Here is a 23,409-nt window from a genome sequence, read left to right as displayed (position 1 = left end):
GCACTCTCTGCCTCCGCCTGCTCCTCAAGTGAGTATGAAGTGCCCTCATCGCAGTGCTCTGACATTCGAGCCGAAGATCTAACGCCCACCGAGGTGCTGGTGCCTAGTGCAGAGAGCGGGTGCGATGCAGGTGCATGTGAAGACTGGCGGTCCTCTGGAGTCAAGGGTGGATCTTCGGGGTCCTACCATTGAGTGCATGCTGGCGAATCTAAGGGAGAACAACAACATGTCATTAGTTTAAGTCATCACACTAACACTGTACATGCGAGGCACCATGGTGAGACAATGGGGTTTTGCATCATGGTGCCATCATCTTTTAATGATCAATGGGGAATCCAGTTTTGAGGCTCCCATCAATGAGGCTACACAAGAATGTTTGCAACAACTGAAACTCTCACCTCTGTGCACTGCACTCTTACCTTCATCTGACACCACAGCCTCTCCATGGCCAGTTGTCTGAGGTGCGTGGCACCTCTCCAGCTCCAAGGCGTCCTGCGCAAATCTGGATAGGATTAGAAGATTTGGGGGTCCTTCGCCCATCTGTTGCCTCTCAATGTTATTATGGGTAATCTTCTCCTGAAAGGACAGAGGAGCATTGATTAGTCCACTCTCTACCTGCAGCGCCATTGCAGCCTGGCCAACCTCATCTGAGGAGCACCTTGTAGGGCACATCCGAGTTGTGGCCCTCGAGCCGCAAGGCACTTAGTCCAAGCAGCCAGGGTCACCACCTTGGCCAGTTCTGGCATCATTGACAGTTGTCACTCAGACTCTAGCACCCCTGAGATCCATGGGGGGATGGCCAGACTTTAACACATCAACACACTGATCCATGGCAACACGTTACTCACCCTTCCGGAGTGCAGCAGGTCGTTAAACTTTTTGTGGCACTGCACCCATGTACGTCGCACAACCTCATGGCTGCTGACCAGCACTGCCACCTCCTCCCAAGCTCTTTTTGTTAGGAGCGGTGGTCTCCTCCTTTCATCCCTGGGAACAAGGAGTCCTTCCTGGCAGTCACCTCCTCCAGGAGGACCGTGAGGCACTCGTCCAAAAACCTGGGGGCCGAATGCCCACCTGACCTGCTGTCCTGCCTGCATCTCCAGCCACACTTGATGCCACAACTTCATTGTTCACAGTGCAGGAGATATGTTCTTCCCTGGCAGCTTTCACGGAGCTGCCTGTGCCATTTTTAAACCGCCTCCTGGTTCGCCATTGAACCCAACGGCCGACAGGTCTCCGCCATTGCCCACCCCTTCCCGACCATTGGGAAGACATGTTTCACGCTGGGTGGGCCTTAATTGGCCAGCCAGCGTGAAATCGCAGTCAGGGACCGATCGTGGGTGGCGGCCCTTTTCCCGACTGGGCCCGGACGCGCCGATCATGCCCGCTCGCCAAGGGTAAAATTCAGGCCCTACATTCCCATCATGGATATTCTCACATTATCGTCAGGTACATTGAGGCAGCTTGAAACAGCATTGAGGTCAATGCCCTGTTCAGGATTTGGATAAGCAAGTGGCAGGTCCAGGTGACCTTGAAAGTGGTTGCCACGGGAACCATCCTTCACCCTCCTTCCAGCTCTACTATAGGGGGAATTCAAGGCTATTCAGTCTACCTGGGGCTGTCCAGAGTTTGTTGGATCAGACTAGCTTAAGGCATGGGGATATGGTTTGGAAGTGTGCAGCGAAAACTGGGAGGAGCTCAGAGCTAACATGAAACAGAAACTCAGCATGTGGGACTGATGTTCCATTTCCATTGCAGCTAAAAACCTAGTCATTAGGAGTGTAGTGCTCTTGGTGTTGCTGTATGTGGTACAGGTCTGGCCCATACCCTGCTCCTGCACCATGGTTGTCACCTGAGCAATCTACTTTATCTGGAGACCAAAAATAGACTGTGTTCTCAGGGATATGATATAGGAATGTCTGGATTATGGGAGGAAAATCTTTCCCAACAGCATCCTCATCCTGATGGTCACCTTGGTGTGCAGCTGCCGCAAGTAATGCATAGACCCTTGGTATGCAAACACCAAGGGCTAGATTTTACCAGCCTTCTGGAAAGGGACTGGAAGTTGAGATGTTTTGTCAAATGGTGACAGGAGCCATTGGAAAAGGAGCAGCTTATTAAACCAATTAAGTAGCCAATTAAGGGCACTTCACTCCCCTGCCAGCACTTTAACAGCATTGGAAGGGACTGCCAGCCCATGGGGAGATCGTCAAGTAAACCCTGGTGGCTTCCCAGTTTATTCCCGGGGGAGGGGTGGAGGCCTCCTTTATGGCTGTTCCAATGTTCACCAAGGATGTGCTCCCCTGATTGCTGGGGCATGCCTGTTTGGCCCCGGCATGGTCAATAAAAAAAAAATTACCTTGCCTTCTTCCTGCGGCCTCAACAGTGGCTACCTCTATTGGTGGCATAACTGGGGCTGCTGGCCATCACCAATAAAGTGCTACCCAGGGCCCTGCTTTCAGTGCTAGTAGTAGGTCAACACTGAACTTGAGAAAATTCCAGCCGAAGTCTCACTGCACGCTGAGGCTCGATCTGTCCCCAGTGCCTTTTTTAATTTGTTCATGGGACGTGGATGTCACTGGCAAGGACAACATTTGTTGCCCAGTCCTTGAGAACAGTTAAGAGTCAACCACATTGCTGTGGATCTGGAGTCACACATAGGTTAGACCAGGTAAGGATGGCGGATTTCTTTCGCTAAAGGACATTAGTGAACGAGATGGGTTTTTACGATAATCAATGATGGTTTCATGGTCACCATTACTGAGACTAGTTTTCCATTCCAGATATTTTTATACATTGAATTTAATTTCTACCAGCCGTGGTGGGATTTGAAGGCATGTGCGAGAGCATTAGCCTGGGCCTTTAGATTACTAGTCGAGTAACATTACCACTACATCATGGTTCCTTAAAGAATGGGTCTGGCCACATTGCCATGGAAAGCTCTATCAGTTGCACCATGCCACATTGCCTCATGGAAAAGTTTGTCTAGAAAAACACCATAGACCACAATTCCAGGCTGTGATCCGCATGTAACATCTTTGACGCCATGTGGGTAAAGGAGATGGTAGATCTTGTCAGATGGTTCTCTGAGCGGACTAGGTCATTTGGCAAGCTGACTTTTCACCAAAACTTTCAAACAAGCATCAAGACATAGCTTGGCTGATTGTCAGAAGGGCCCTCCCCATCAGAACATTCCTGCACACCCTGAGTCTCAGTGTCACCAGACGTTGCCCTCAAGGCAACTTGAGTGGGGGAGAGACTTTGCAAAACAAGACCTGGAAAGAGAAGCAGTGGTTTTTATTGTGGTTCATCCTGAACAGTTACATGACGCAGGACTCTGTGGTTTACAGGCTGTTCCCAGGGACGGACACTGGAAAAAAACATCAGCTGCTGCTGGAGCATCAATATGGTGAAAGACACTCTTTCATCTGCCTGAAACTTGTTTATCTTCCAGTGCAAAGAGGTGTCCATGACTGAGCATTAAAGACTAACACATTTCAAGGTCTAGGACTACATGCTGAGGTCTACTAAAGCTTGGGGCAGCCACTGCAAAGGCTGAATGGCCCTCTTGCCATAATATACTGAGGGGCTGGAACCTATGTAAAGCCCCTTGGGCTGTATGCACCCCAGCGAACATTTGACATGAAATGTATATTGTAAGTGTAGTGAGTCACCTCAGATTGCCAACTATTTTACTGGAAGAAATTGAACTGTATTTATGGGTGGAATTTTATGCTCTCTCTCGAGGCTTGTTTAGAAGCGGGGAGGGCATTTAATCAGGTGGGAGGGTGGGTGTGCGAGAATCCTGCTGCCTTCTCACCTTTATAAAATTAAGCTGGGGGTGGGAAGACTGGGGTTGGACTTCCCACCATGCTGCCAACTGAGATCCTTAAGTAGGCTGTTAATGACCAGTTAAGGGCATCATCAAGCAGCTGCTAGCATTAACCCAGCAACGGGGAGCATGACAAGCAAACCTATGCAGGCTGCTTGTGGTCTCCTGGGTGGAAGGGGGCCATTGTGCAAAAGCAGTCACTTCTCGATTGAAGAACCCAGTATTGGGAAGGTGGGGGGGGGTCCTGCTGAGACCCTGCCCTTGCAGCTGACTCCCTACACTCCCGCCCCGCGACTCCCACACTGTGATACCCCTCCCACCATTACTTACCTCTTACCTGGACCGCTCCTCAATCCTGGCCTCAAGTGGGTATCTTTTCAGCAGCAGCCAAAGCTGAGCTAAAGAGCTGATGGCCTCTGGCAGTTCTTGGTAGATGGGACTTCCACCCCCGGGGTCCTGATCCCAGGGAAGGAAACACGCCTGCCAGGGGCATGAAAAATACAGCTGAGAGAGAGAAAGAGGGAGAGGCAAACTGTGGTGAAGAGCAGGAAAAGACTATTCTTGTGTTAGCCACCCAGCAGGATGCTGGTGAGAGCTGATACTCTGTTTGAAAGGAAAAGAACAGAATAGATGGGACCTTTGGAGATTAAAGGAACAAGGAGTCATTGAGGTGGGCCTTGCTGGTGAAAGTCAGTTCAAGAATACTCAGGCTAAGTGGAACTATTTTCAAAGGACACTGGAAGAATCAACCTGGTGTGGCAGGATGTAGTGAAAAGCTCGGAATAACTTGGGACTTAAACTTGTATCGCTTCACATCTGCCAGAAGTGTGGTGCACCTTAAAATAAGTTATAAGATGTATCTCAACTACGCTAATTAGTTAAAGCAAAAGTACATTTGGTGTATTTGTTGCCTGTTAAATAATGTTTGACCTAGTTGATTTTAGAAAAACTCTTAAAATGTGAAATTTTGTCCTCTGGTGTTGGTCACTGGGAAAGTCATTTAAAAAAAAAAGTTATTAGTCTTTTTGATCTTTCTTGAAGTGTTAAAGTACCCATTTTGTAAAATATTATTACAATATATAATCATTCTTAATTAAAAAAGCAATTATTAACCTATAAATTACACAAAATGAGCAGAGCTGCACATATTTGCTCAGTATGTAAATTATTCTTGGGGCATGGTCTTAGGCCACACAGGTTGAGTAAATGCCAGGGTTCATCCCTAGCCTGCGTTGAGTTACATATTTTGGCCTCTGTTAGCATCATGCTTGCATCACTAAAACTCACCTCAAGATGCTTGAGCGAGGAAGGAGGAAAGATAACCAGAGACCCGTTTTTCATTGCTAGCCAGCAAACCCCTGTCTGGCAAACTGTTCAGAACAAGCAGGGGAATGGGACCAACTGGATAGCTCATACAAAGAGCCTGCACAGGAACAAGTGGCTGAATTGTTCCTTCTTTTTTCTTCAAAAAATTCTTCAAAACCAGTTCCTCTGACATGTCCTCCTTCTTCCTTAACCGAGGTTTTCCACCCACGGTCGTTGACAGGGCCCTCAACCGTGTCCGGCCCATCTCCCGCACATCCGCCCTCACGCCTTCTCCTCCCTCCCAGAAACATGATAGGGTACCCCTCGTCCTCACTTATAACCCCACCAGCCTCCGCATTCAAAGGATCATCCTCCGCCATTTCCGCCAACTCCAGCATGATGCCACCACCAAACACATCTTCCCTTCACCCCCCCTGGCGGCATTCTGTAGGGATCGTTCCCTCCGGGACACCCTGGTCCACTCCTCCATCACCCCCTACTCCTCAACCCCCACCTATGGCACCTCCCCATGCCCACGCAGAAGATGCAACACCTGCCCCTTCACTTCCTCTCTCCTCACCGTCCAAGGGCCCAAACACTCCTTTCAAGTGAAGCAGCATTTTGCTTGCATTTCCCCTAACTTAGTCTACTGCATTCGTTGCTCCCAATGCGGTCTCCTCTACATTGGAGAGACCAAACGTAAACTGGGCGACCGCTTTGCAGAACACCTGCGGTCTGTCCGCAAGAAAGACGCAAACCTCCCTGTCGCTTGCCATTTTAACACTCCACCCTGCTCTCATGCCCACATGTCCTTGGCTTGCTGCATTGTTCCAGAGAAGCCCAACGCAAACTGGAGGAACAGCACCTCATCTTCCAACTAGGCACTTTACAGCCTTCCGGACTGAATATTGAATTCAACAACTTTAGCTCTTGAACTCCCTCCTCCATCCCCACCCCCTTTCCGTTTCTTCCCCCTCCCTTTTGTTTTTTCCAATTATTTATATAGATTTTTCTTTTCCCACCTATTTCCATTATTTTTAAATCTATACTTTTAATCTATACCCAGTCTTTCCACCCCACCCACACTAGAGCTGTACCTTGAGTGTCCTGCCATCCATTCTTAATTAGCACATTCGTTTAGATGATATCACCACCTTCAACACCTCTTTGTTTCTTTGTCTGTGACATCTTTTGATTATCTGCTGCTATCACTGCTTGCTTGTCCCTACAACCACCACCCCCCCAACTTCTCTCCCCCCACCACCCCCCCTACCTTAAACCAGCTTATATTTCACCCCTCTCCTAATATTACTCAGTTCTGTTGAAGGGTCATGAGGACTCAAAATGTCAACTCTTTTCTTTTCCACTGATGCTGCCAGACCTGCTGAGTTTTTCCAGGTAATTCTGTTTTTGTTTTGGCTGAATTGTTTCTTTTTGTGCTGTATGATTCTGTGGCTTCTAATTCATGTAAAAACTCCTAACTTCTGATTCTCCATTCTTCATAACATTGTTACTGTTGCACAGATCCCTTGCCTCAGCTTTGACATCATTGTTCCCATGAAATCCTACACTGCTTACAATCTCTGCTGCTTCCGTCGTATAGTCTACAATTTCATTCTCCTTAGTCTGATAGTTATAAACGCAAGCACAGCTGATACACCACATTCGGTGGGATTTTCTGATCCCACCAGTGGTGGGCATCATTAATTGACATTTGGTCGCTCTCCAAATTTTCCTGTCCCACCTGCGATGATGCCCACCGTTGGCGGGATCAGAAAATCCCACCGACAGTCACTACCAGATTTGACTCAACCATGTCAAGCCATACCATGCCTTGTTCTTCCTTAATCCCCTACTACTCAAGGATTATTTTTGAATGCAAGGGAAGCAAAAACTCCTTTTCTCCTTGACTAATCGCTTCTGCAATTTTCTTTCCTTCTACATTTCCTACAATCTCTTTGCTCTCAACTCCAATACTAGATATGAACAGTTCATGGATTTCTTTGTTTCCAAGACTGAGACCATCCATATAGCTGTCTCTGTCGCCACTTCTCTTTTGTGCCTTAATGCTTCTGTTCTCTTCTACCCACTCTAGCTTTCAGGCTTTCCTGTCACTACAGATTCTTTCTCATCTCTTATATTCTTCAATTTAATCTCTTTAATGAAACCTACCTTCTGCTCCTGGATCCCTTCCATGCCCAACTTCTGATATTTAACTGCCCCACCTAAACCCCTAAGGTAGCGAATGTTGTTAATGGCTCCTTTTGTTTAGACATATCCCTTTCCTTTCAAATCCACTGTGGTCACAACTCCCCAACTTTACTACTCCATCCTTAACCCACTCTTGTTCTCATTTATATGCTGTCATTTGGTGACATCATCCACAGTCAAGGAATCAGTTTCCTCTTGTGTGCTAATGATATATTGCTTTATTTCTTGACTGTTTATCTTGATCCCAGAGCCATCTCCGTTATGTCGCACTGTCTTTCTGACACCAAGTCATGGGTGAGCTAAAATTTCCTCCAGCTAAATATTGGGAAAATGGAAGCTATAGTTTTTGACACTACTCCTCTGCTACAAGCTCCATTCCCTTTACTGGTTACACTCATGAAGGTTCAACAAGACCATTTGAAACCTCTGTATCTTGGTCAACCTGAACTGAGCTTCAAATCCCACATCCTATTCATCATCAACACTGCTTACTTCCAACTCTGTAACATTGCCCTACTGTGGTTCATACTGCAGCTCTGCCACTGCTGAAATCCTTACTTATTTTCTTGTAACCTCGAAGCTCAATTATTCTAATGCCTTTCTTCTTGGCCTTTCACCTTCCGTTCCCCAATATCTTGCCTCCTGTATCCTGTCCTACACTAAATACTGTGCATGCATCGCTTTGATGCTTGGTGATCTATGTTGATTCCTTGTCTGCTAATACATGGCTCAATCTTCACTGTTTTATTTATTTTATTCCTCTGAAAGGTCCCTTGGAATGTTCTCCACACTAAAGACTCTTTACAGGTAAATTGTTGTTTAGCTGCTACCTTCATAAAAAGGGACAAAAATGTGGGGGGGGAAAGGAAAAAATCCTCCATTTCTGTTTTCCTTTTATTTCCTCCCCCATGTTACTTCTTGGGATGTAAAGTAAACTGAAATAATGAGTAATTCAAAAATAGTGTATGTACTTCATCCATACTTGAAAGCAGCAAACACTCCTATGGCACAACAGGCTTCTAAAATTATATCAATCACAGGCTACCCCACGGTACTTTTTTCCATTGGGTCTTGTTTGAAATGAAGTCCATATATCACTCTTTCAGAATATCATATTCGATTTGTGAAATAATTTTTCAGCTGAAGTTGAAACACAATCATATACATGTCATTCATTTCTCTGCTGTCATTAATGCTGTATTTTTTTTTCTTTGCTCTGCTCTCTATGTAGCTGCTGACCTGCTCTCTTTCTGTGAGTGTCTCTGTTTGGTATCCACTGAAAGTGATGCCATGGCAGTCACTGTTTCTGTTTCTTTTCTCTCCAGGTTCTGGGCATCTTTGAGAGACCAGTCAACTTCTGAGGCATATTGTTGTACAGATTTCCAATATTTTCCTGAGAATGAAAGTAAAGGTGGTTTTCATGTCCAATGATCAAAAATGCTGTAAAGTTGACTCAAAACCCATTCTAGATATCACAATTGTAACATAATTTTCTTAAAAGATTTGCAATATCAATCAAGAGATATTGGGTGGCATTTAATGGCGGCAATGGGGGTTTTGCCCCAGCTAGCGAGGGCCCTAGTGTTATCTGTCAGGAAGTGACAGTCAATGCCTCATTCAGATTCAGTTAAATGGTATTGCATATGCATGTCATGGAACCCTGATTTGCATTTATTAATGAGATTCTCGCCAGAGTCTAGAGAAAGCCCCATCTGCAGCCAACGCTAGTGCCATTAAAATGGGAAATCAACAGGAATTAAGAAGGAAATGGAGTCACTCTTTTCCTGCAGGTTAGGGAGAGTTAAAATTCATGCTTGGGTGTCTAATAGAGTTCTCTACAATCACTTGCTGGGTGTTGCCCAGAGTGACTTGCCCAGTAACGCTCCCATTTCACCTAGATTGCATAGTTGAGATCAGAAGCTTACTGCAGCCACACTGCGTGCATCACCCCATATGATACCTCTCAGTAGCCCAGCATGCATGAACAGTATCATGCTGTACTATCCTAGAGATCATAGTTCAAGTTCTGATGAATTAAGCTCTTTAAACATTGTAAATGTAGCATGGAGGTGCTCAAGGCACCTTGCATCTGCTCATTGATCACTGCTTGTGTGAAGCCTCATTTGACTTGCAAGAAGCTGGGACTCCCAGCTAATGGTCTGAATTTTACTCTTGGTGGGCGGGCGTGATCAGCAGGCCCAGGATCAGTCGGGAAACAGGCCCCTAGCTGCGCTCGGCCCATAATTGCGATTTCATGTTGGCCGGCCAATTAAGGCCCGCCCAGCGTGAAACACGTCTTCCCAATGGCTGGGAAGGGCCGGGTGGGGGTGGGGGCCTGTTGGGCGCCAGGTCCAATGGCGACTCGGGGGGCGGTTTGAAAACGGCACAGGCAGATCCTTGAAGGCTGCCAGGGGAGAATCATATATTCTGCGTTGTGGAGAGTGAAGCTCTTGGTGCTCTTGGAGGAGGCGGCTACCAGGAAGGACGCTCTCATCCCCAGAGATGGAAGAAGGAGGCCACTGCACCAGACAAAAGAGCCTTGGGAGGAGGTGGTAGCCTCGGTCAGCAGCCACGACGTTGTGCGATGCACATGGGTGCAGTGTCGCAAAAGATTCAATGGCCTGCTGCGCTCGAGAAGGGTAAGGATTATGTTGGCATGGATCAGTGTGCTGAAGCGTTAAGGTCTGGCCATCCCTCTGTGGAGCTCAGGGGTGTTAGAGTCTGAGTGCCAATTGTCAATGACGCTGGAGCTGGCCAAGTGGGTGAGCCCTGGCTGCTTGGACTGAGTGCCTTGCAGCTCGAGGGCAATGACTTGGATGTGCACTGCAAGGTATTCCTCAGGTAGGGTAGGCCAGGCTGCAATGGCGCTGCAGGTAGAGAGTGGACTAATCAATGCTCCTGTTTCCTTTCAGGAGAAAACGAGCCATAACAACATTGAGAGATCACAGACAGGCGGAGTCCCCCTGCCAAACCTCTTAATAGTGATTAGGTTTGAACAGGACACCTTGGAGCTGGAGAGGGGCCACGCATCTCGTTCAGTTGGTCGTGGAGAGGCTGGGGTGCCAGATGAAGGTAAAAGTGCAGTGCACAGAGGTGAGAGTTTCGGATGGTGCAAACATTATTGTGTAGTCCCTTCATTGATGGGAGCCTCAAAACTGGAGTCCCCATTGATCATTGAAAGATGATGGCACCATGATGCAGATCTCCATTGTCTCACCAGGGTGCCTGGCATGCACAGTGACAGTGTGATGACTTAAACTAATGACATGTCCTTGTTCTCCCTTAGATTCGCCAGCTCGAAGTCAATCGCGGAACCCAGAAAAGTCACCCGTGATGGCAGAGGACCGCTGGGCTTCAGCCGCACCTGCGTCAGACCCGCTCTCTGAACTAGGCACCAGCGCAGATACCAGCACCTTGGTGGGCGTTAGATCTTTGGCTCGAATGTCAGTCCACAGTGGTAAGGGCACTTCACACTCGCTTGAAGTGCACGCGGAGGCAGAGAGTGCCCAGGGCGCTGGCATTCGGAGGGCTGCTGGAGACCAGGATGATGCTCAGCCAAAGGCAGGTGATGGGTCTCTGGAACTGTCCATTAGGCAGCAGATTCTGGATGTCCAGCAGGATGTGTGGGAGGATCTGGTGGAGATCCATGAGGGTATGCGTGCCATGATCTCTGTTGTGGAAGAGTCCATGCCGAGCATAAGCACTGCGTTGACTCTCATGGCCGAGCACAGAGTCTCCCTCACTGAGAGAGTGGTGACTCTCATGGAAAGGCAGCTCCAGGGACAGAATCAGGGGTTCCTGGGATTGTGCTCGGACCTACAAGCCCTCACACAGGCAATGACCTCAGATGGTCAGTGTCAGTGTGGAAGATGGATGAAGCACCCTGTATCCCAGCTAGGTGCCCGTCCATCAATGGCAAGCACAGAGGTCCAGAGTGACCTCACTTTGGCACACAAGCTGCCTGTCATCTCTGTGGCCTCCTCTCAGGACGCTCTGGATGATGGCAGCACCTCCTCTGCCCCTCTGCCAGTGACCATGGCATCTGATGAGGCTGCAATGACTGGGGAGATGCCAGCCATGGCACTGGCTGCTCCCTCCCAGGCGGGGCCAGCACCGGCTCCACTGGCGAGATGACGTCCACCAAGGTCATCAAGGCCAACAAGACAGCAGAGTCAGCAGGCTGTCTCCAATGCCGGTGCCAGTGAGGGAGGGGCGCCAAGACGTAGCACTCATAAATGTAAGTTTAAGGCACCATGAGCACAAGAGGGACTGGTCACAGGTGATCTTGTTTTGTAATGTTTTGTTTATATGTTTACTAGTGTGGAATTGAACACCAGAAATGGTAATGTTAATTTGTTTTGAGTTTGAAAATTACATAAGTTTAGTTTTTGTCGTAATGGCCTGAGTATGCTTCACCATTTATTTTTGGTGCAGGGCAATCCAGTATGTAATGCTGGACATGAGTGACTCTAAATGTTATTGCACAGGCACTGAGTGGACTTTGGATTCAAATAAAAGTGTAATTTCAGACATCCTGAATGGAGGCGGCAGCCCTGGCATGAGGTGGAAGCAGGTCTTTGGTAGCCTAGCTGAAGGAGCATTGGATCAAGGCATCCCTGGTGTCCCTGCCTCCCTGAAAGATACAGAGGTCTGCCTCCACCACTTCAGCGCTCTTCTCACCATGCTCCTCTTCTGACTCACTACTGGGCTCATCCTCTGTGGCCTGTGGAGCTACATCAAGATTCTATTCCTCCAGTCTGTCCCCACTTGCCAGTGCCAGATTGTGGAGAGCGTAGCATGCAACCACTATCAGTGACACCCACTCTGGGGGGTATTGTAGTGCTCCCCCTGAAGGGTCCAGGCATCGGAAGTGCATCTTCAGAAGACCTATGGTCCTCTCTATCACCGCCCTTGTAGAGGCATGACTTGCATTGTAACGCTGGTCTGTCTCTGTTCTTGGGTGGCGGAGAGGCATCATGAGCCACCTTTTCAATGGATAGCCCTTGTCAGCCAGCAGCTGGAGCACTGAAGAGCCTCAGCACCTGGGAGTTTCTCAGAATATAAGTGTCATGGGGCCTGCCAGGGTACCTTACACAGACTTGCAGAATCTGCGTCTTGTGGTCACACACTATCTGGATGTTCATCATGTGGAATCCCATCCTGCTGACGAAGGCAATTGGCTGACCTGCTGGCACTCTGATGGCCAGATGTGTGAGGTCAATTGCACCCTGGATGCGGGAGAACCCAGCAAGCGCTGCAAAGCCTCTGGCTCACTCAGCCTGGCTGGCCTCTGTACGGAAATGAACGAAATTCGATACCTGCCTGAATAGAGCTTCTGTCACCTGCTTGACAGAACTATGGACAGCTGATTGGGACACTCCACACAGATCCCCCACTGAGCCCTGGAAAGAGCTGGATGCACAGAAGTTGAGGGCCACTATGACCTTCAGAGCCACTGGCATGGGGTGTCCACCCACACAGTTGGAAGTGATCTCAGGCCCTATCATCTGACAAATGGAGATCACTGTGTCCCTTGAGAGGTGGAGCCTCCTTCGATTTTGCACCTCTGAGATATTAAAGTAGCTGCATCGCTGCCTGTAAACCCTGGCAGCAGGATAGTGGTGTCTTCTGCGGCCCCTTCCACTTTGGACTGCAAGCTGGCCCTGTGCCCTCTGTGCCAGCGGCTCTCCTCCCACAGGTCCCTCCCCTGGAAGCTGCATTGGGACACCTGGCCTTCTCTCTGTTCTGCCCCTTTCTTCCTCCTCAGAGGAGGTGCCTCCAGCGGAGGCCACAATCCCCATTACCAGGGTTACAGAAGGCTGTCTGATACCTGGAAGGGCCCACATGGTCTGAATCCTCCGAGGACCTTGGAGACATAAAGGAGACCTGAAATGAAACCTGGGAATGCTAAGAATGAAGCCCCAAACAGAGATGAAGCTGCCAAGTACCAATAAGTCACCAGCAGCAAACTATCTACCAAACTCCTCACTACTCACGCTGGCAATGCTGCTGACCCTTTTTATCCCACACGTGGATCAGGTTTTGCAAATTTCTGGCTGGCCGCCTGCCCGTTTTTCCCATGCGATGAGCGTGAAATTGCACGGGCAATGTAAAATTGGCATCCGTTGCTTTTTTAATGGCCTTAACTGGCCTCTTAATTAATGGCAGACAAGGCTCCGACTCCCACTGAATGAAATATTGCGCGAGTGCGCGATGATGTCAGGATGCTCACCCAACATCATCGTGTTATTTTACTCTCGAGCGGGTTGGGCAAGCGATCACACGCTCAGCGAAAAATTCTGCCCTAGTGAAATAACTTTGAAGAATTGCACCCCAGTCCATAATAGACATGGAGCTGGATTTTAAGGCCCCATGAGCCATGCTTTTGGCAGGACATGAGACATGTCGGGCGGGCAGCCCACCAACTTCCAGCTCACCCCCAACCAACCTAGTCCCCATAATATTGGGGGTGGGGGCAAGTAAGGTGCCCTCTAGCCTGACTGCCCTGAGGCCCATTGAGGGCCTTATGTGGCCAATTATTGCCCACTTAATCCCCTCAATCTGCCTCCACTGCTGAGCAGTGGCAGGAGGGCGAGTGGGAAGGCCATGTTTTGAACAACTATATTGAAAAGGTAGGAAGGAATGGGATGCACATCATTTGGGGGTGTTGCCCACTTGTGCATCAGGCACACTGCCCCAAGAAGTTACCACCCCCCGTGCCTTCGCTCCTCCCTGCCTGGCCTCCAAAACCTGCCCCCCAGCCCCTTCACCTCAGTCCCTAGGCTTCCTGTTCCCTCCTCATCCAAAACCCCAGACTTCTCTCTCTCTGGTGGCCACGTCCTCTTCATCCCGGGGCCTATTTGTAGCCCCATCAGCACCCACTACGGGGTTCTGCACTTCTGGGACTGCTAGAGCTGCCAGCCAATCAGATTGGCCAGAAGTTCTTGAGGGTGGGACTTCCCCCCACAGATTCAAGATCTTGTATACTTCAATCAAGTCACACCTCGCTCTTCAAAACTTCAGTGAAGTCTGACCCTCAGCTTTCGGCCACCAGCAGCATGTTATCGCTGCGGGCAGCCTTATTTAAAGTTGGTCGGCTAGGAACTGACTTTCCTATCAAGGGTAGTGAGTAATGCCTCCATAAACTCCAGCCCATGGAACCTGTAACACAAAATTTACCATGAACTGGCACTGCCACTCAGAGAGGTGACAAGAATGGTTGCTATAGGAAATGGAAGTGCTAAGCTGACGCTGTGGGCATTTATCTAAGGTTGAAACTAAGACACATTTTAGAGAATATTGGGGACATTATAGTTGACTCTGCTATATCTGTCCGGTGATTGCTTGATACTGGCAGTGGGTGCCTGAAATGAGAAATTGTTCCTTTCCTTCGTTTTAATACCTCTTACCTCAAGAGCACAAATAAACTGACCAAAACATTTTAAACAGAAAAAGGAGCAACTTACAACCTGCAAGAATCTGTAATATCCTACTTTTCACATTTATACAATGAGAATATATTAAAAGTGGCTTATTATTTTTGAAAATTGAAAACAAACATGTCAGCATTTGGCTGAATTAAACAATCAAACAACTCTTTTGACAAGAAGAAGAGTCATACGGACTTGAAACGTTAACTCTGTTTGTCTCTCCACAGATGCTGCCAGACCTGCAGAGTTTTTACAGAATTTTCTATTTCTAATTCTTTTGGCAAACTATGGTAACCTTTCTAAGTTATGTCTGACTCAAATAGCTTTTTCAAGCTGTGTTATATAGTGCTCCCAATAATATTTCACTGACAAATAATGAGATTCTGATTTTAGGCAGATCCCTATGGCAATGTGAGAATATCTGGGAATTTGGAGTGGCATAGCCAGGTGAAGGGAATGAGATACGAGAGATCATGCAGTTGAGTACCATATAACATAGTTAAAAATGAATGAGAAAATGCACTATTTTTTCAAAATTATATTAGATCCAATCTTGGCATGAGTTTATTGGAAGTCTGCAAGATAAGGGAGAACAAGTTTCTTTTAGCCAAATCTAGCTAAACTGAACCATTTTATGTAATTTTAAAAAGGTTGATCAAATCAACCTAGTGCAATACAAGCCACTTAAAGCTGCTCCTTCTTACTCATATGGTCATGTACTTCTGAGCAAGTTTGTTTTCATTGTGATATTTCACTGAATCGCCTCAACTTCCACAGCCATTGGTTTTGTGCAAAGCAACAAAGTACTCTCAGCAGAGTGAAGAGAGGGATTGAGTATAACTTTTAATAAAGTCTTGTGTCTTTTAGAACATTTTCAGTCCTACCTGTTGAGATTGGGATGTCTCCATTAACATAGCAACAGCAGAATTTGGGGAATAGAACAACAGGAGTGATCAATGGGATAGGGTGGAAAATCTTCAATCGCATTGATTGTTTTATGTCCAATTAGTGTAAAATATTAGTGGAAATTTTGTGCATAAGTGGAAGACTGATAACATAAATTCTAATTTGCCAGGGATGCAGAAACTATTTCAATGGCAAGCAGGAGCTGCAGTGTTACTTACTGGGATGCATTCTTGGCAACACATTTTCTGCAGCCCCATTCATTTTGTACAATTTTTGATAATTTTACAAGATACGTATTAGGAGTTGAAAGAGGTTGTGGTGGAAAATATTCCAGTTCTCATAACTGCAAAGCAAATTTAACATGCCAAGAGTTAATGGACCACTCACTCTCACCACACAGTTCTGTTGCCAACATCGTTAGATTATTTGCTATTCATCTAAAGAAAAGGCTGCCAGTTTTGCTTCACTATTGAATTCTGGATTTTATAAGTCAAGAATGGAAGATTTTAATTTCTGGACTTTTATTATCAATGCAAATACACATGATAGTTTATACTGGAGAGCTTCCAGGATTTTTTCTCTTTTGGAATAGACAAAGTAAAGCATTTATACTCTGAAGGAATAGACCTCCAGCCTGAAGCTTATTTGTTTTAGGAAAGATTTCTGAGTAAATCATTATCTTCAGTTATTTTATAACCTTAGATAAAAGCTTTTTTCATTGTGTTTTTATAATTTATTTGTGTAAACATAATTTGTTTCTTCTTTGAATATGAGCCCGTGTGCAATCAGATGCAAACTGACATATTGGTTTAGAAAAGTAGTAAACAGAGAGACCTTCCTGGCACTTGCTAGATAATAAATCATTTTCCTGTAATTAAACAAATGTTACTCAAACGACTTACTTTGAATTTCAATTGTTTTTTCCAGAGAAGCTACGGCATTGGCATTTGGCTTCTGAAGCTGAACTTCTTGGGGAAGAGGCTCCAGCTGTAAAGATTCAAATAACTTTGTGATAAGATGAGTCAATTTGCTGTTTAAAAATGAACTCCCCCTCAAACATTTTCCTGTGACTTTCTAACCCTTTTCCAACCTGCAACCTTTTGAAGAAGAGCTCCAGTGTACCCTATTGGAGAGCACTTGAGAGTAATTTTTAGTTCATTTTATTAACTGTTTAACTGTCTACAGAGGCTTGAAGTCTATGAATATTTACTGAAATGTGCTCATTTATCACAAAAACTATCTCAATTACTTGTCTTTACATTTATAATGTTCGGTTAAGCAAAGGTCAAATGCTTTTTGTTGAATTATTAATCTTCATTTTAAAAAAATGATGAATAGTTTTTTTTCCTTCGCCACCTTTTGTCAATGGATGGTAGCTTTTCCCCCCTAGTTGTTAGTAGAATACAGGCCTGCAGTGTTTTTGTTTCAGCTTATTAAAGAACCCAGCTGATTAATCCCCTTGTACCTCGCTGGATGTTTTCTTCCAGGAAAGCAACAATGAGTCCTTTTAATTATCTTGGAAGTTATTGGACAACTTCAGTTTTGACGTTATCACACTATACTGTTAAAGTAACTACACAGTGTGCTATTTACACAATATACAAAACTGAACTGAAGTGAGACTACTACTTCCAGTGACTAAAATATTTGAAATGATCAGCTAAGCATCAAGTACATTGAAGCCATTGTCCCTGCCCCCACCACAAACTCTGTTGCCTCACCAGCGATTCCATCCCCCTCCCTGGCTATGTTCTCAGTTTTAATCAGACTGTTTGCTACCTCAGCATTTTATTTGACCCCGAGATGAGCTTCTGATCTGTATACACCCTCCATCATAAAGATTCCCTGATTCCACCTCTGCTGTCCATATCCTAACCCACATCAAGTCCAGCTCACCTATCCCTCCTTTGTCCACCAGTACCTCCAATTTATAATTCTCATCAAAGTCTTCAAAGTCTTTTATGGCATTTTCTCCACCGTCACAAACAACCCTGCACCCCCAACCCCTCCCATATCTCCGTACCCTCCCGCAGCCCTGCAACCCTTCAAGAGACCTTCCAACTCTGGCTTCTTATGCATTTTCCAATCCCATATTCCGCTATCAGCAGCCAAGTCTTCAGCTGTCCATACCCCAAGCTCTGAAACTCCCTCCTTGAACCTCTCCATCTCTCTCACTCTCATGCTTCAAGATCTTCCTTAAAACCTAACATTTTGGCTAAGTTTTTAGTCACTCCTCCAATTTCCTCTTTTTTGTTCAGTGTCAATTATTTTGTCAGATTACACTTTTGCAAGCTCTGGGGTGGAAACTTCTGGACTTAGTCCCTGCTGGAATGACGGGACCATTTTTGAGTTGGGAACCTGATCTAGAAATGGACGGGCTTAATCAGAGGCATTCCGCCTCTGGGTTGCCTGACCAACCAGCGTGGGTGGGTGGGATGACATGCCCTTTCTGTCATAGGAAGAATTTCTAATTAAAGGGTCCACAGCATGTGTTACATGGGCTTACCAACACTTAGATTTTTAAGACGGCAGCAAACCCAGCAATGGAGAGGAGATTTGGAGACTTGGGTTGGGGGGGTGGGGGGGGTGGGCTCTTGCCTTCTTCTAGCTGGATCTTGGTGCCCATCCTCTCTGCCCTGTAGAGGGGCATGTGCCCAATAGAAGACAGCTGGTGCTATGTGCACTGATGAAGGCTGGCAGCAGGGAAGTGCAGCTGAAGCTGAGTGAAGTGCAGGACAGGTGAAGTGCTATCCAAGAAGTTGGCAATGACACTTTAAGCGGCGAATGTACTCTGAGAAAAGAAGTGCTTTGGACAACAGTCCCTCTTCTGGCCATGGCTGGAGCTCTTCAGTGTAACTAATCAAAGCCTTCCCAACTTGTCAGTTTCACTGAAGAAACTCTTCCCATTGTACATTTGCCTGCATGATCCTGACGAGTTGCTGGCAGATTGGGCAACAGGTGTTCTGGCTAGGAAATCCAGATGTTAAGGTTTAAGCAGTCCTTAAATGGCTTTTTAATTACCTTAATAACATACCCAACAGATCCAAAGGGGTTCGCTGTTCAGCTTCAGTCCTGCCCCGCTGAAAGCCGGAAGAAGGTGGATGATGTCAGAATTCTGACATGATGTCAATTTGAGGAGATTTAACTCTCCACACGCTTGCAAGTCCACCTCTCTTTACTTGGGAAAATTCACCACCCGCCCCCTCCCTTGCCTATGGTTTCCTTAGACTCAAACATTCAAGACAATTTTGGTTTCTAAGGGATTCCATTTTACCTTGGATAATCCATGGCCTGCAGTTTGGGGATTACTTCTGCCATTGCTTTCAGGATTTGGTGGTCTTTCTTAAACATCCTCTTCAATCGTCTCTTCAAACAATTCACAACTAAAGTTGTTTCTAACTGCCTTTCTTGGGAGACTTGGGGCCAGAACTTTGGGCTTTGGACCGTGACCCCAATTTTGGGGTCAAATGCAGGTCCCAGACCCACACTGTGTCAGGAGTAGTCACACGGCAGTGATTAAGCATGATTGATCAATCAGTGGCCAGAGGACATGTTCATCATCCAATTAATGTGGATGGGTGGGCTCTTGAAGCTGGAGGGTTGATATGAGACCCTTCAGCCTGGAAGGAACTGCAGCCTGCCATTGCTGCTAAGAGAGAGATTCCCTCACAGCGACCTTGGAAATAGTTGGGAATAAACAATGGCCACAACTGCCGAGCCACCATTGTGGAGGGGGAGACCCTTCCACAGGATAGTCTGTGGAGGCAGCTATAACCTATAAGTGGGGCAGGGGGTGGGGTGCATGGAGGTGTGATGGAGCCTCAAAGGCATCCTGGAATGCTGGACCCCAGGCATGTTGCCAGGAGGGTGCCTCCAGGCAGCTGCCATGTTCCTGATGCTCCGGGGAACAGGGGCAGCAGAACGTTTCGAAAATTCCAGTCAGCCTCTGATAATTAGCCTTAATTGGCCTTTAAATCATCTCAACAGGTTACCTGCTACTTGCGGATGGGTAGCCGTTCCACCCCCGAACTGGCCTCCAGCAAAATGGCTCAGGGGCAGGATGGTGCTGGGAAACTGGCATGTCCGCCCACATCCATTCTCACACCGATATCACACCAAAAACTCTGTGATGGATTTTAATGATTTTAATGTGTAGCAGGAGTCCCATTGAGATCTTGCTGCACACAAACTGCCTGTCACTTTTCCCTGCATTACAACACTGGCCTGTCAAGGTGAACTAAGGACTGAGCATTAAAAGGGTTCAGGACTCCTGCTGCTGACACTAGCAGGTGTCCCCATTGCCTAATGTACACAACATGTAAAATCACCCCTATCATTTTTAAAATCTGTATTCATGAATCATAACTGGTCACTTCAATTTTGACAAGAGCTAACTTGCTTTTCTCCCTTGCTTCAGTGACTATGGCCAGAATTTTTCTGTTGGCGTGTGGGGGGCGGGACCCGCATGTCAATGAGTAAAATGAAGCGCGGTGGCATCGGGCGCGCGTCCCGGCGTCGCCGCGATATTTCGCTGGGTGGGTGCGCGACGATGTCCGTTGCACGCCCGCCAGTAATTACCGGGCCAATTAAGGAAGTTGAGGCTCCAATTGTCGTGGATTTTAAGGTGCCCGTGCGATATTTGGCTCGTCGCACGGGCGCAACTGGTAGGCGGGTATCCGAAACTTTAATGAAGCTCATCCACGGGCAGGGAAGAGGGATCAGTGGTTTTGCAAATCCAGACATTTAATTGTTAGTTCTCAGAAGTTATTGAAACTTGCATGTGTGAGGTGGAGAACGCATAGCAGCTGCTTGGACTGGACTCATTACCTTCGGGTCAGCACTTCTCAGTGAAGATTTGTTTTGGGGCCTGTAGGTTTCAGCAAGCCTCCCTGAGCCTGGGAATGGGAAGTGATCTCTCCACTGGAGGCACCTCATCTGAGAAGGAAGGGAGGGCTAGAAGGGGGAGGAGGCCAGGAGTGCACATTTAGCCTCCAGGGGAGCCACCTTTGGGAGGACAGGTGCAGGCACAAGGGGTTCAGGGCCAAGAGGTAGTCCAAGGCGCAAGGGGCCGTAGAAGAAATCACTATCCTGCTGCCAGGGTATACAGAGCACGAAGCACCTACCTCAATATGTCTGAGGTGCAGAGCTGAAGGAGGCTCCGTATGTCAAGGGAGACAGTCAACACTATCTGTCGGATGATTGGTCCAGAGATCTCAGCAAACTGTGTGGGTGGACACCCCATGCCTGTAAATTTTTCTAATGGTCACAGTTGCCCTCAACTTCTATGCCTCTGGCTCTTTCCAGGGCTCAGTGGGTGATCTCTGCGGTGTCTCCCAATTGGCTGTCCACACTTGTGTCAAGTAAGTCACAAACAAGTAGGCATGCACTGACCTTCATCCACTACCGCTGGGACCAGGCCAGCCAGACAGAGCGAGCCAGAGGCTTTGCAGCCATTGCTGGCTTCCCCCGTGTCCAGGGTGCAATAGACTGCACACATGTGGCCATCAAGGCGCCAGCAGGTGAGCCCGATGCCTTCGTCAACAGGAAGGGCTTCCACTCCATGAACGTGCAGATAGTGTGTGATCACAGGATGCAGATTCTGCAAGTCTGCGCAAGGTACCCAGGCAGCTCCCACAATGCCTAAATCCTCAGACACTCTCAGGTGCAGGGACTCTTCAGTGCTCCAGTCTGGCTACATGGATGGCTGCTGGGAGACAAGGTGGCTCATGACGCCTCTCCGCCATCCAAGAACAGAAGCTTAGCAGCGGTATCATAGAAGTCACGTCTCCACAAGGGCTATGGTGGAGAGAGCCATCAGTCTTCTCAAAATGCGCTTCAGGTGCCGGGGGCACACTCCAGTATCCCCAAGATCGAGTGTCATTGATAGTGGTTGCATGCTGCTGCGCTCTGCACAATCTAGCTCTGCAAAGGGGGAATGCTGTGGATGAAGAAGATGTAGACGGAGTGGCTGGGGCTGAACATGATGAGTCCAGCAGTGAGTCCGAGGATGAGCAAGCACAGGGAAATGACGAGGGGGCAAAGGCTGACCCGGGCATGCTCCAGGGAGGCAGGGACACTCGGGATGCTCTAATCCAAGGAACCTTTCGTTAGCACAGCACATATGGATCTGCAACACAAGCCTGGCATGTAGCCTCCATCCTGGAGACCTCACCTGTCTAGATAGGAGGATTGGCGATGGGCGTAGTCAATAATTCTAAAAGATACACAAATCACTCATCAAATCTCAGGAATCCATGCACCTTCCCAAAAAAAGAGATACCCACAGCCATTTGAGACAACATAAATTTAATACTGTAACCAAAGTCTCTTTACATAACAGAAATAAAGTAGTGTTGCAGTTCACTTAAAGCTCGATACAACTCATAGTGGAGGAGACAACAGAAAAGCACCAGTGATGAACCCAGGGTGTGCCTAAGGTGCCTTCATCTTTTGTTTGCGGGTGCCATGTTTTTGTGGTGCCTCGTCACTGACACTGACAACTGAGACAGCCTGCTCTCTCTGGTGTCCTGTTGGCCTTGATGACCTTGGCGGACGTCCTGTGGCCCATCGAGCCTGTGCTGGCTCCGCCTGGGTGGAGGCTGCCAGCTCCACAGCTGGCGTCTTCCCAGTCGCCACAGCCTCATTGGGTGCCGCGGTCACTGGCAGAGGGGCGGAGGAGCTGCTGCCCTCATCCGATGCGCCCTGGAGGCACCAGCAGAAACAACAGGCAACTGCTCCACCGACGTGAAGTCCGTTCAGCCCTCCCTGCTCACCGTAGATGGATGGGCACCGAGGTGGGATACCTCGTGGCCAAACCACTGCCCACACAGGCACTGAGCAATTGAGGTCAATGCCCCTGTGAGGGCTTGCAGGTCTGAGCACAACCCCAGGAACCCCTGATCCTGTCCCTGGAGCTGCCTCTCCATGAGAGTTGCCAATCTCTCCATGGAGGAAGCTTGGTGCTCAGCCACGATGCTCAATGCATCAGCCACAGCCCGTGTAGACTTCTCCACCACTGACACCAAGCCAAGAAGAGCCTCATGTATCTCCACCAGATGGTCCCACGCACTTGGCCATATCTCATCAGTTTGCTGCATGGCCCACGACTCCAGAGGCTCATCATCTGCCACGGACTGAGCATGTGCCTGGGACCCTTCAGTCCTCTGACTCCTGGCGCCATCAGCACTCTCTGTCTCCGCCAGCTGCTCCAGTGACTGTGAAGTGCCATCACCGCTGTGCCCCGGAACACCAGCTGAAGAGATGATGCCCACCGAGGTGCCAGTATCTGCGCTGGTGCCTGCCTGGCAGAGAAGATGTGATGCTTCTAAAGGTGCAACTTCATGCCCCTCAGGTGTCAGAGGGGCCCCTGCGCTGATGATGCTGAAAGGAAGAGTAAGGACATTCAATCAGTTAGCCTGCGGACAATGTCAATGTACATGCCTGTCCCTCGGATCATCATGCACTCATCATTCCATACGCAATGGGCAAGCCATGTCGGTAACGTCACTCACTCAACAATCAGCATTGCCATGGATGATGGCAGATTACTGGTGACGTGAGTGCTGGCCACACATACCTGCCCGTGGAACCCCAGCCTCTCCGGCTCTAGTGGACCCAGGCGCGTGGTGCCTGTCCAAGTCGAGGGCCTCCTGCTCAAAACGGCTAAGCAGCAAACTCTGGCCTGGCCCACCACCAGTCCTGAGCCACATGGCATTGTTATGAGAA

The 23,409-nt window shown here is 47.9% G+C and overlaps 1 protein-coding gene across 2 annotated transcripts in view; it reads right to left on the bottom strand.

Moving 5' to 3' along the window:
* LOC144678862 (histone deacetylase 9-like) overlaps window positions 1-23,409 on the bottom strand; it is a 635,070-nt gene that overhangs the window by 4,880 nt on the left and 606,781 nt on the right. For both annotated transcript variants that reach the window (XM_078538855.1, XM_078538856.1), the window contains exons 23-24: window positions 16,587-16,671; window positions 8,588-8,741 (exon numbers count right to left, since the gene is read on the bottom strand). In XM_078538855.1, the coding sequence (XP_078394981.1) occupies window positions 8,588-8,741; window positions 16,587-16,671 (239 nt within the window). The remainder of the gene's footprint in view (window positions 1-8,587; window positions 8,742-16,586; window positions 16,672-23,409) is intronic.

The sequence above is a fragment of the Cetorhinus maximus genome, chromosome 3 (assembly GCF_964194155.1).
Source record: "Cetorhinus maximus chromosome 3, sCetMax3.hap1.1, whole genome shotgun sequence".
NCBI lineage: Eukaryota > Metazoa > Chordata > Chondrichthyes > Lamniformes > Cetorhinidae > Cetorhinus > Cetorhinus maximus.
The sequence above is the reverse complement of the archived record's forward strand: the minus strand, read 5'-3'. Positions and strand labels throughout refer to the sequence as shown.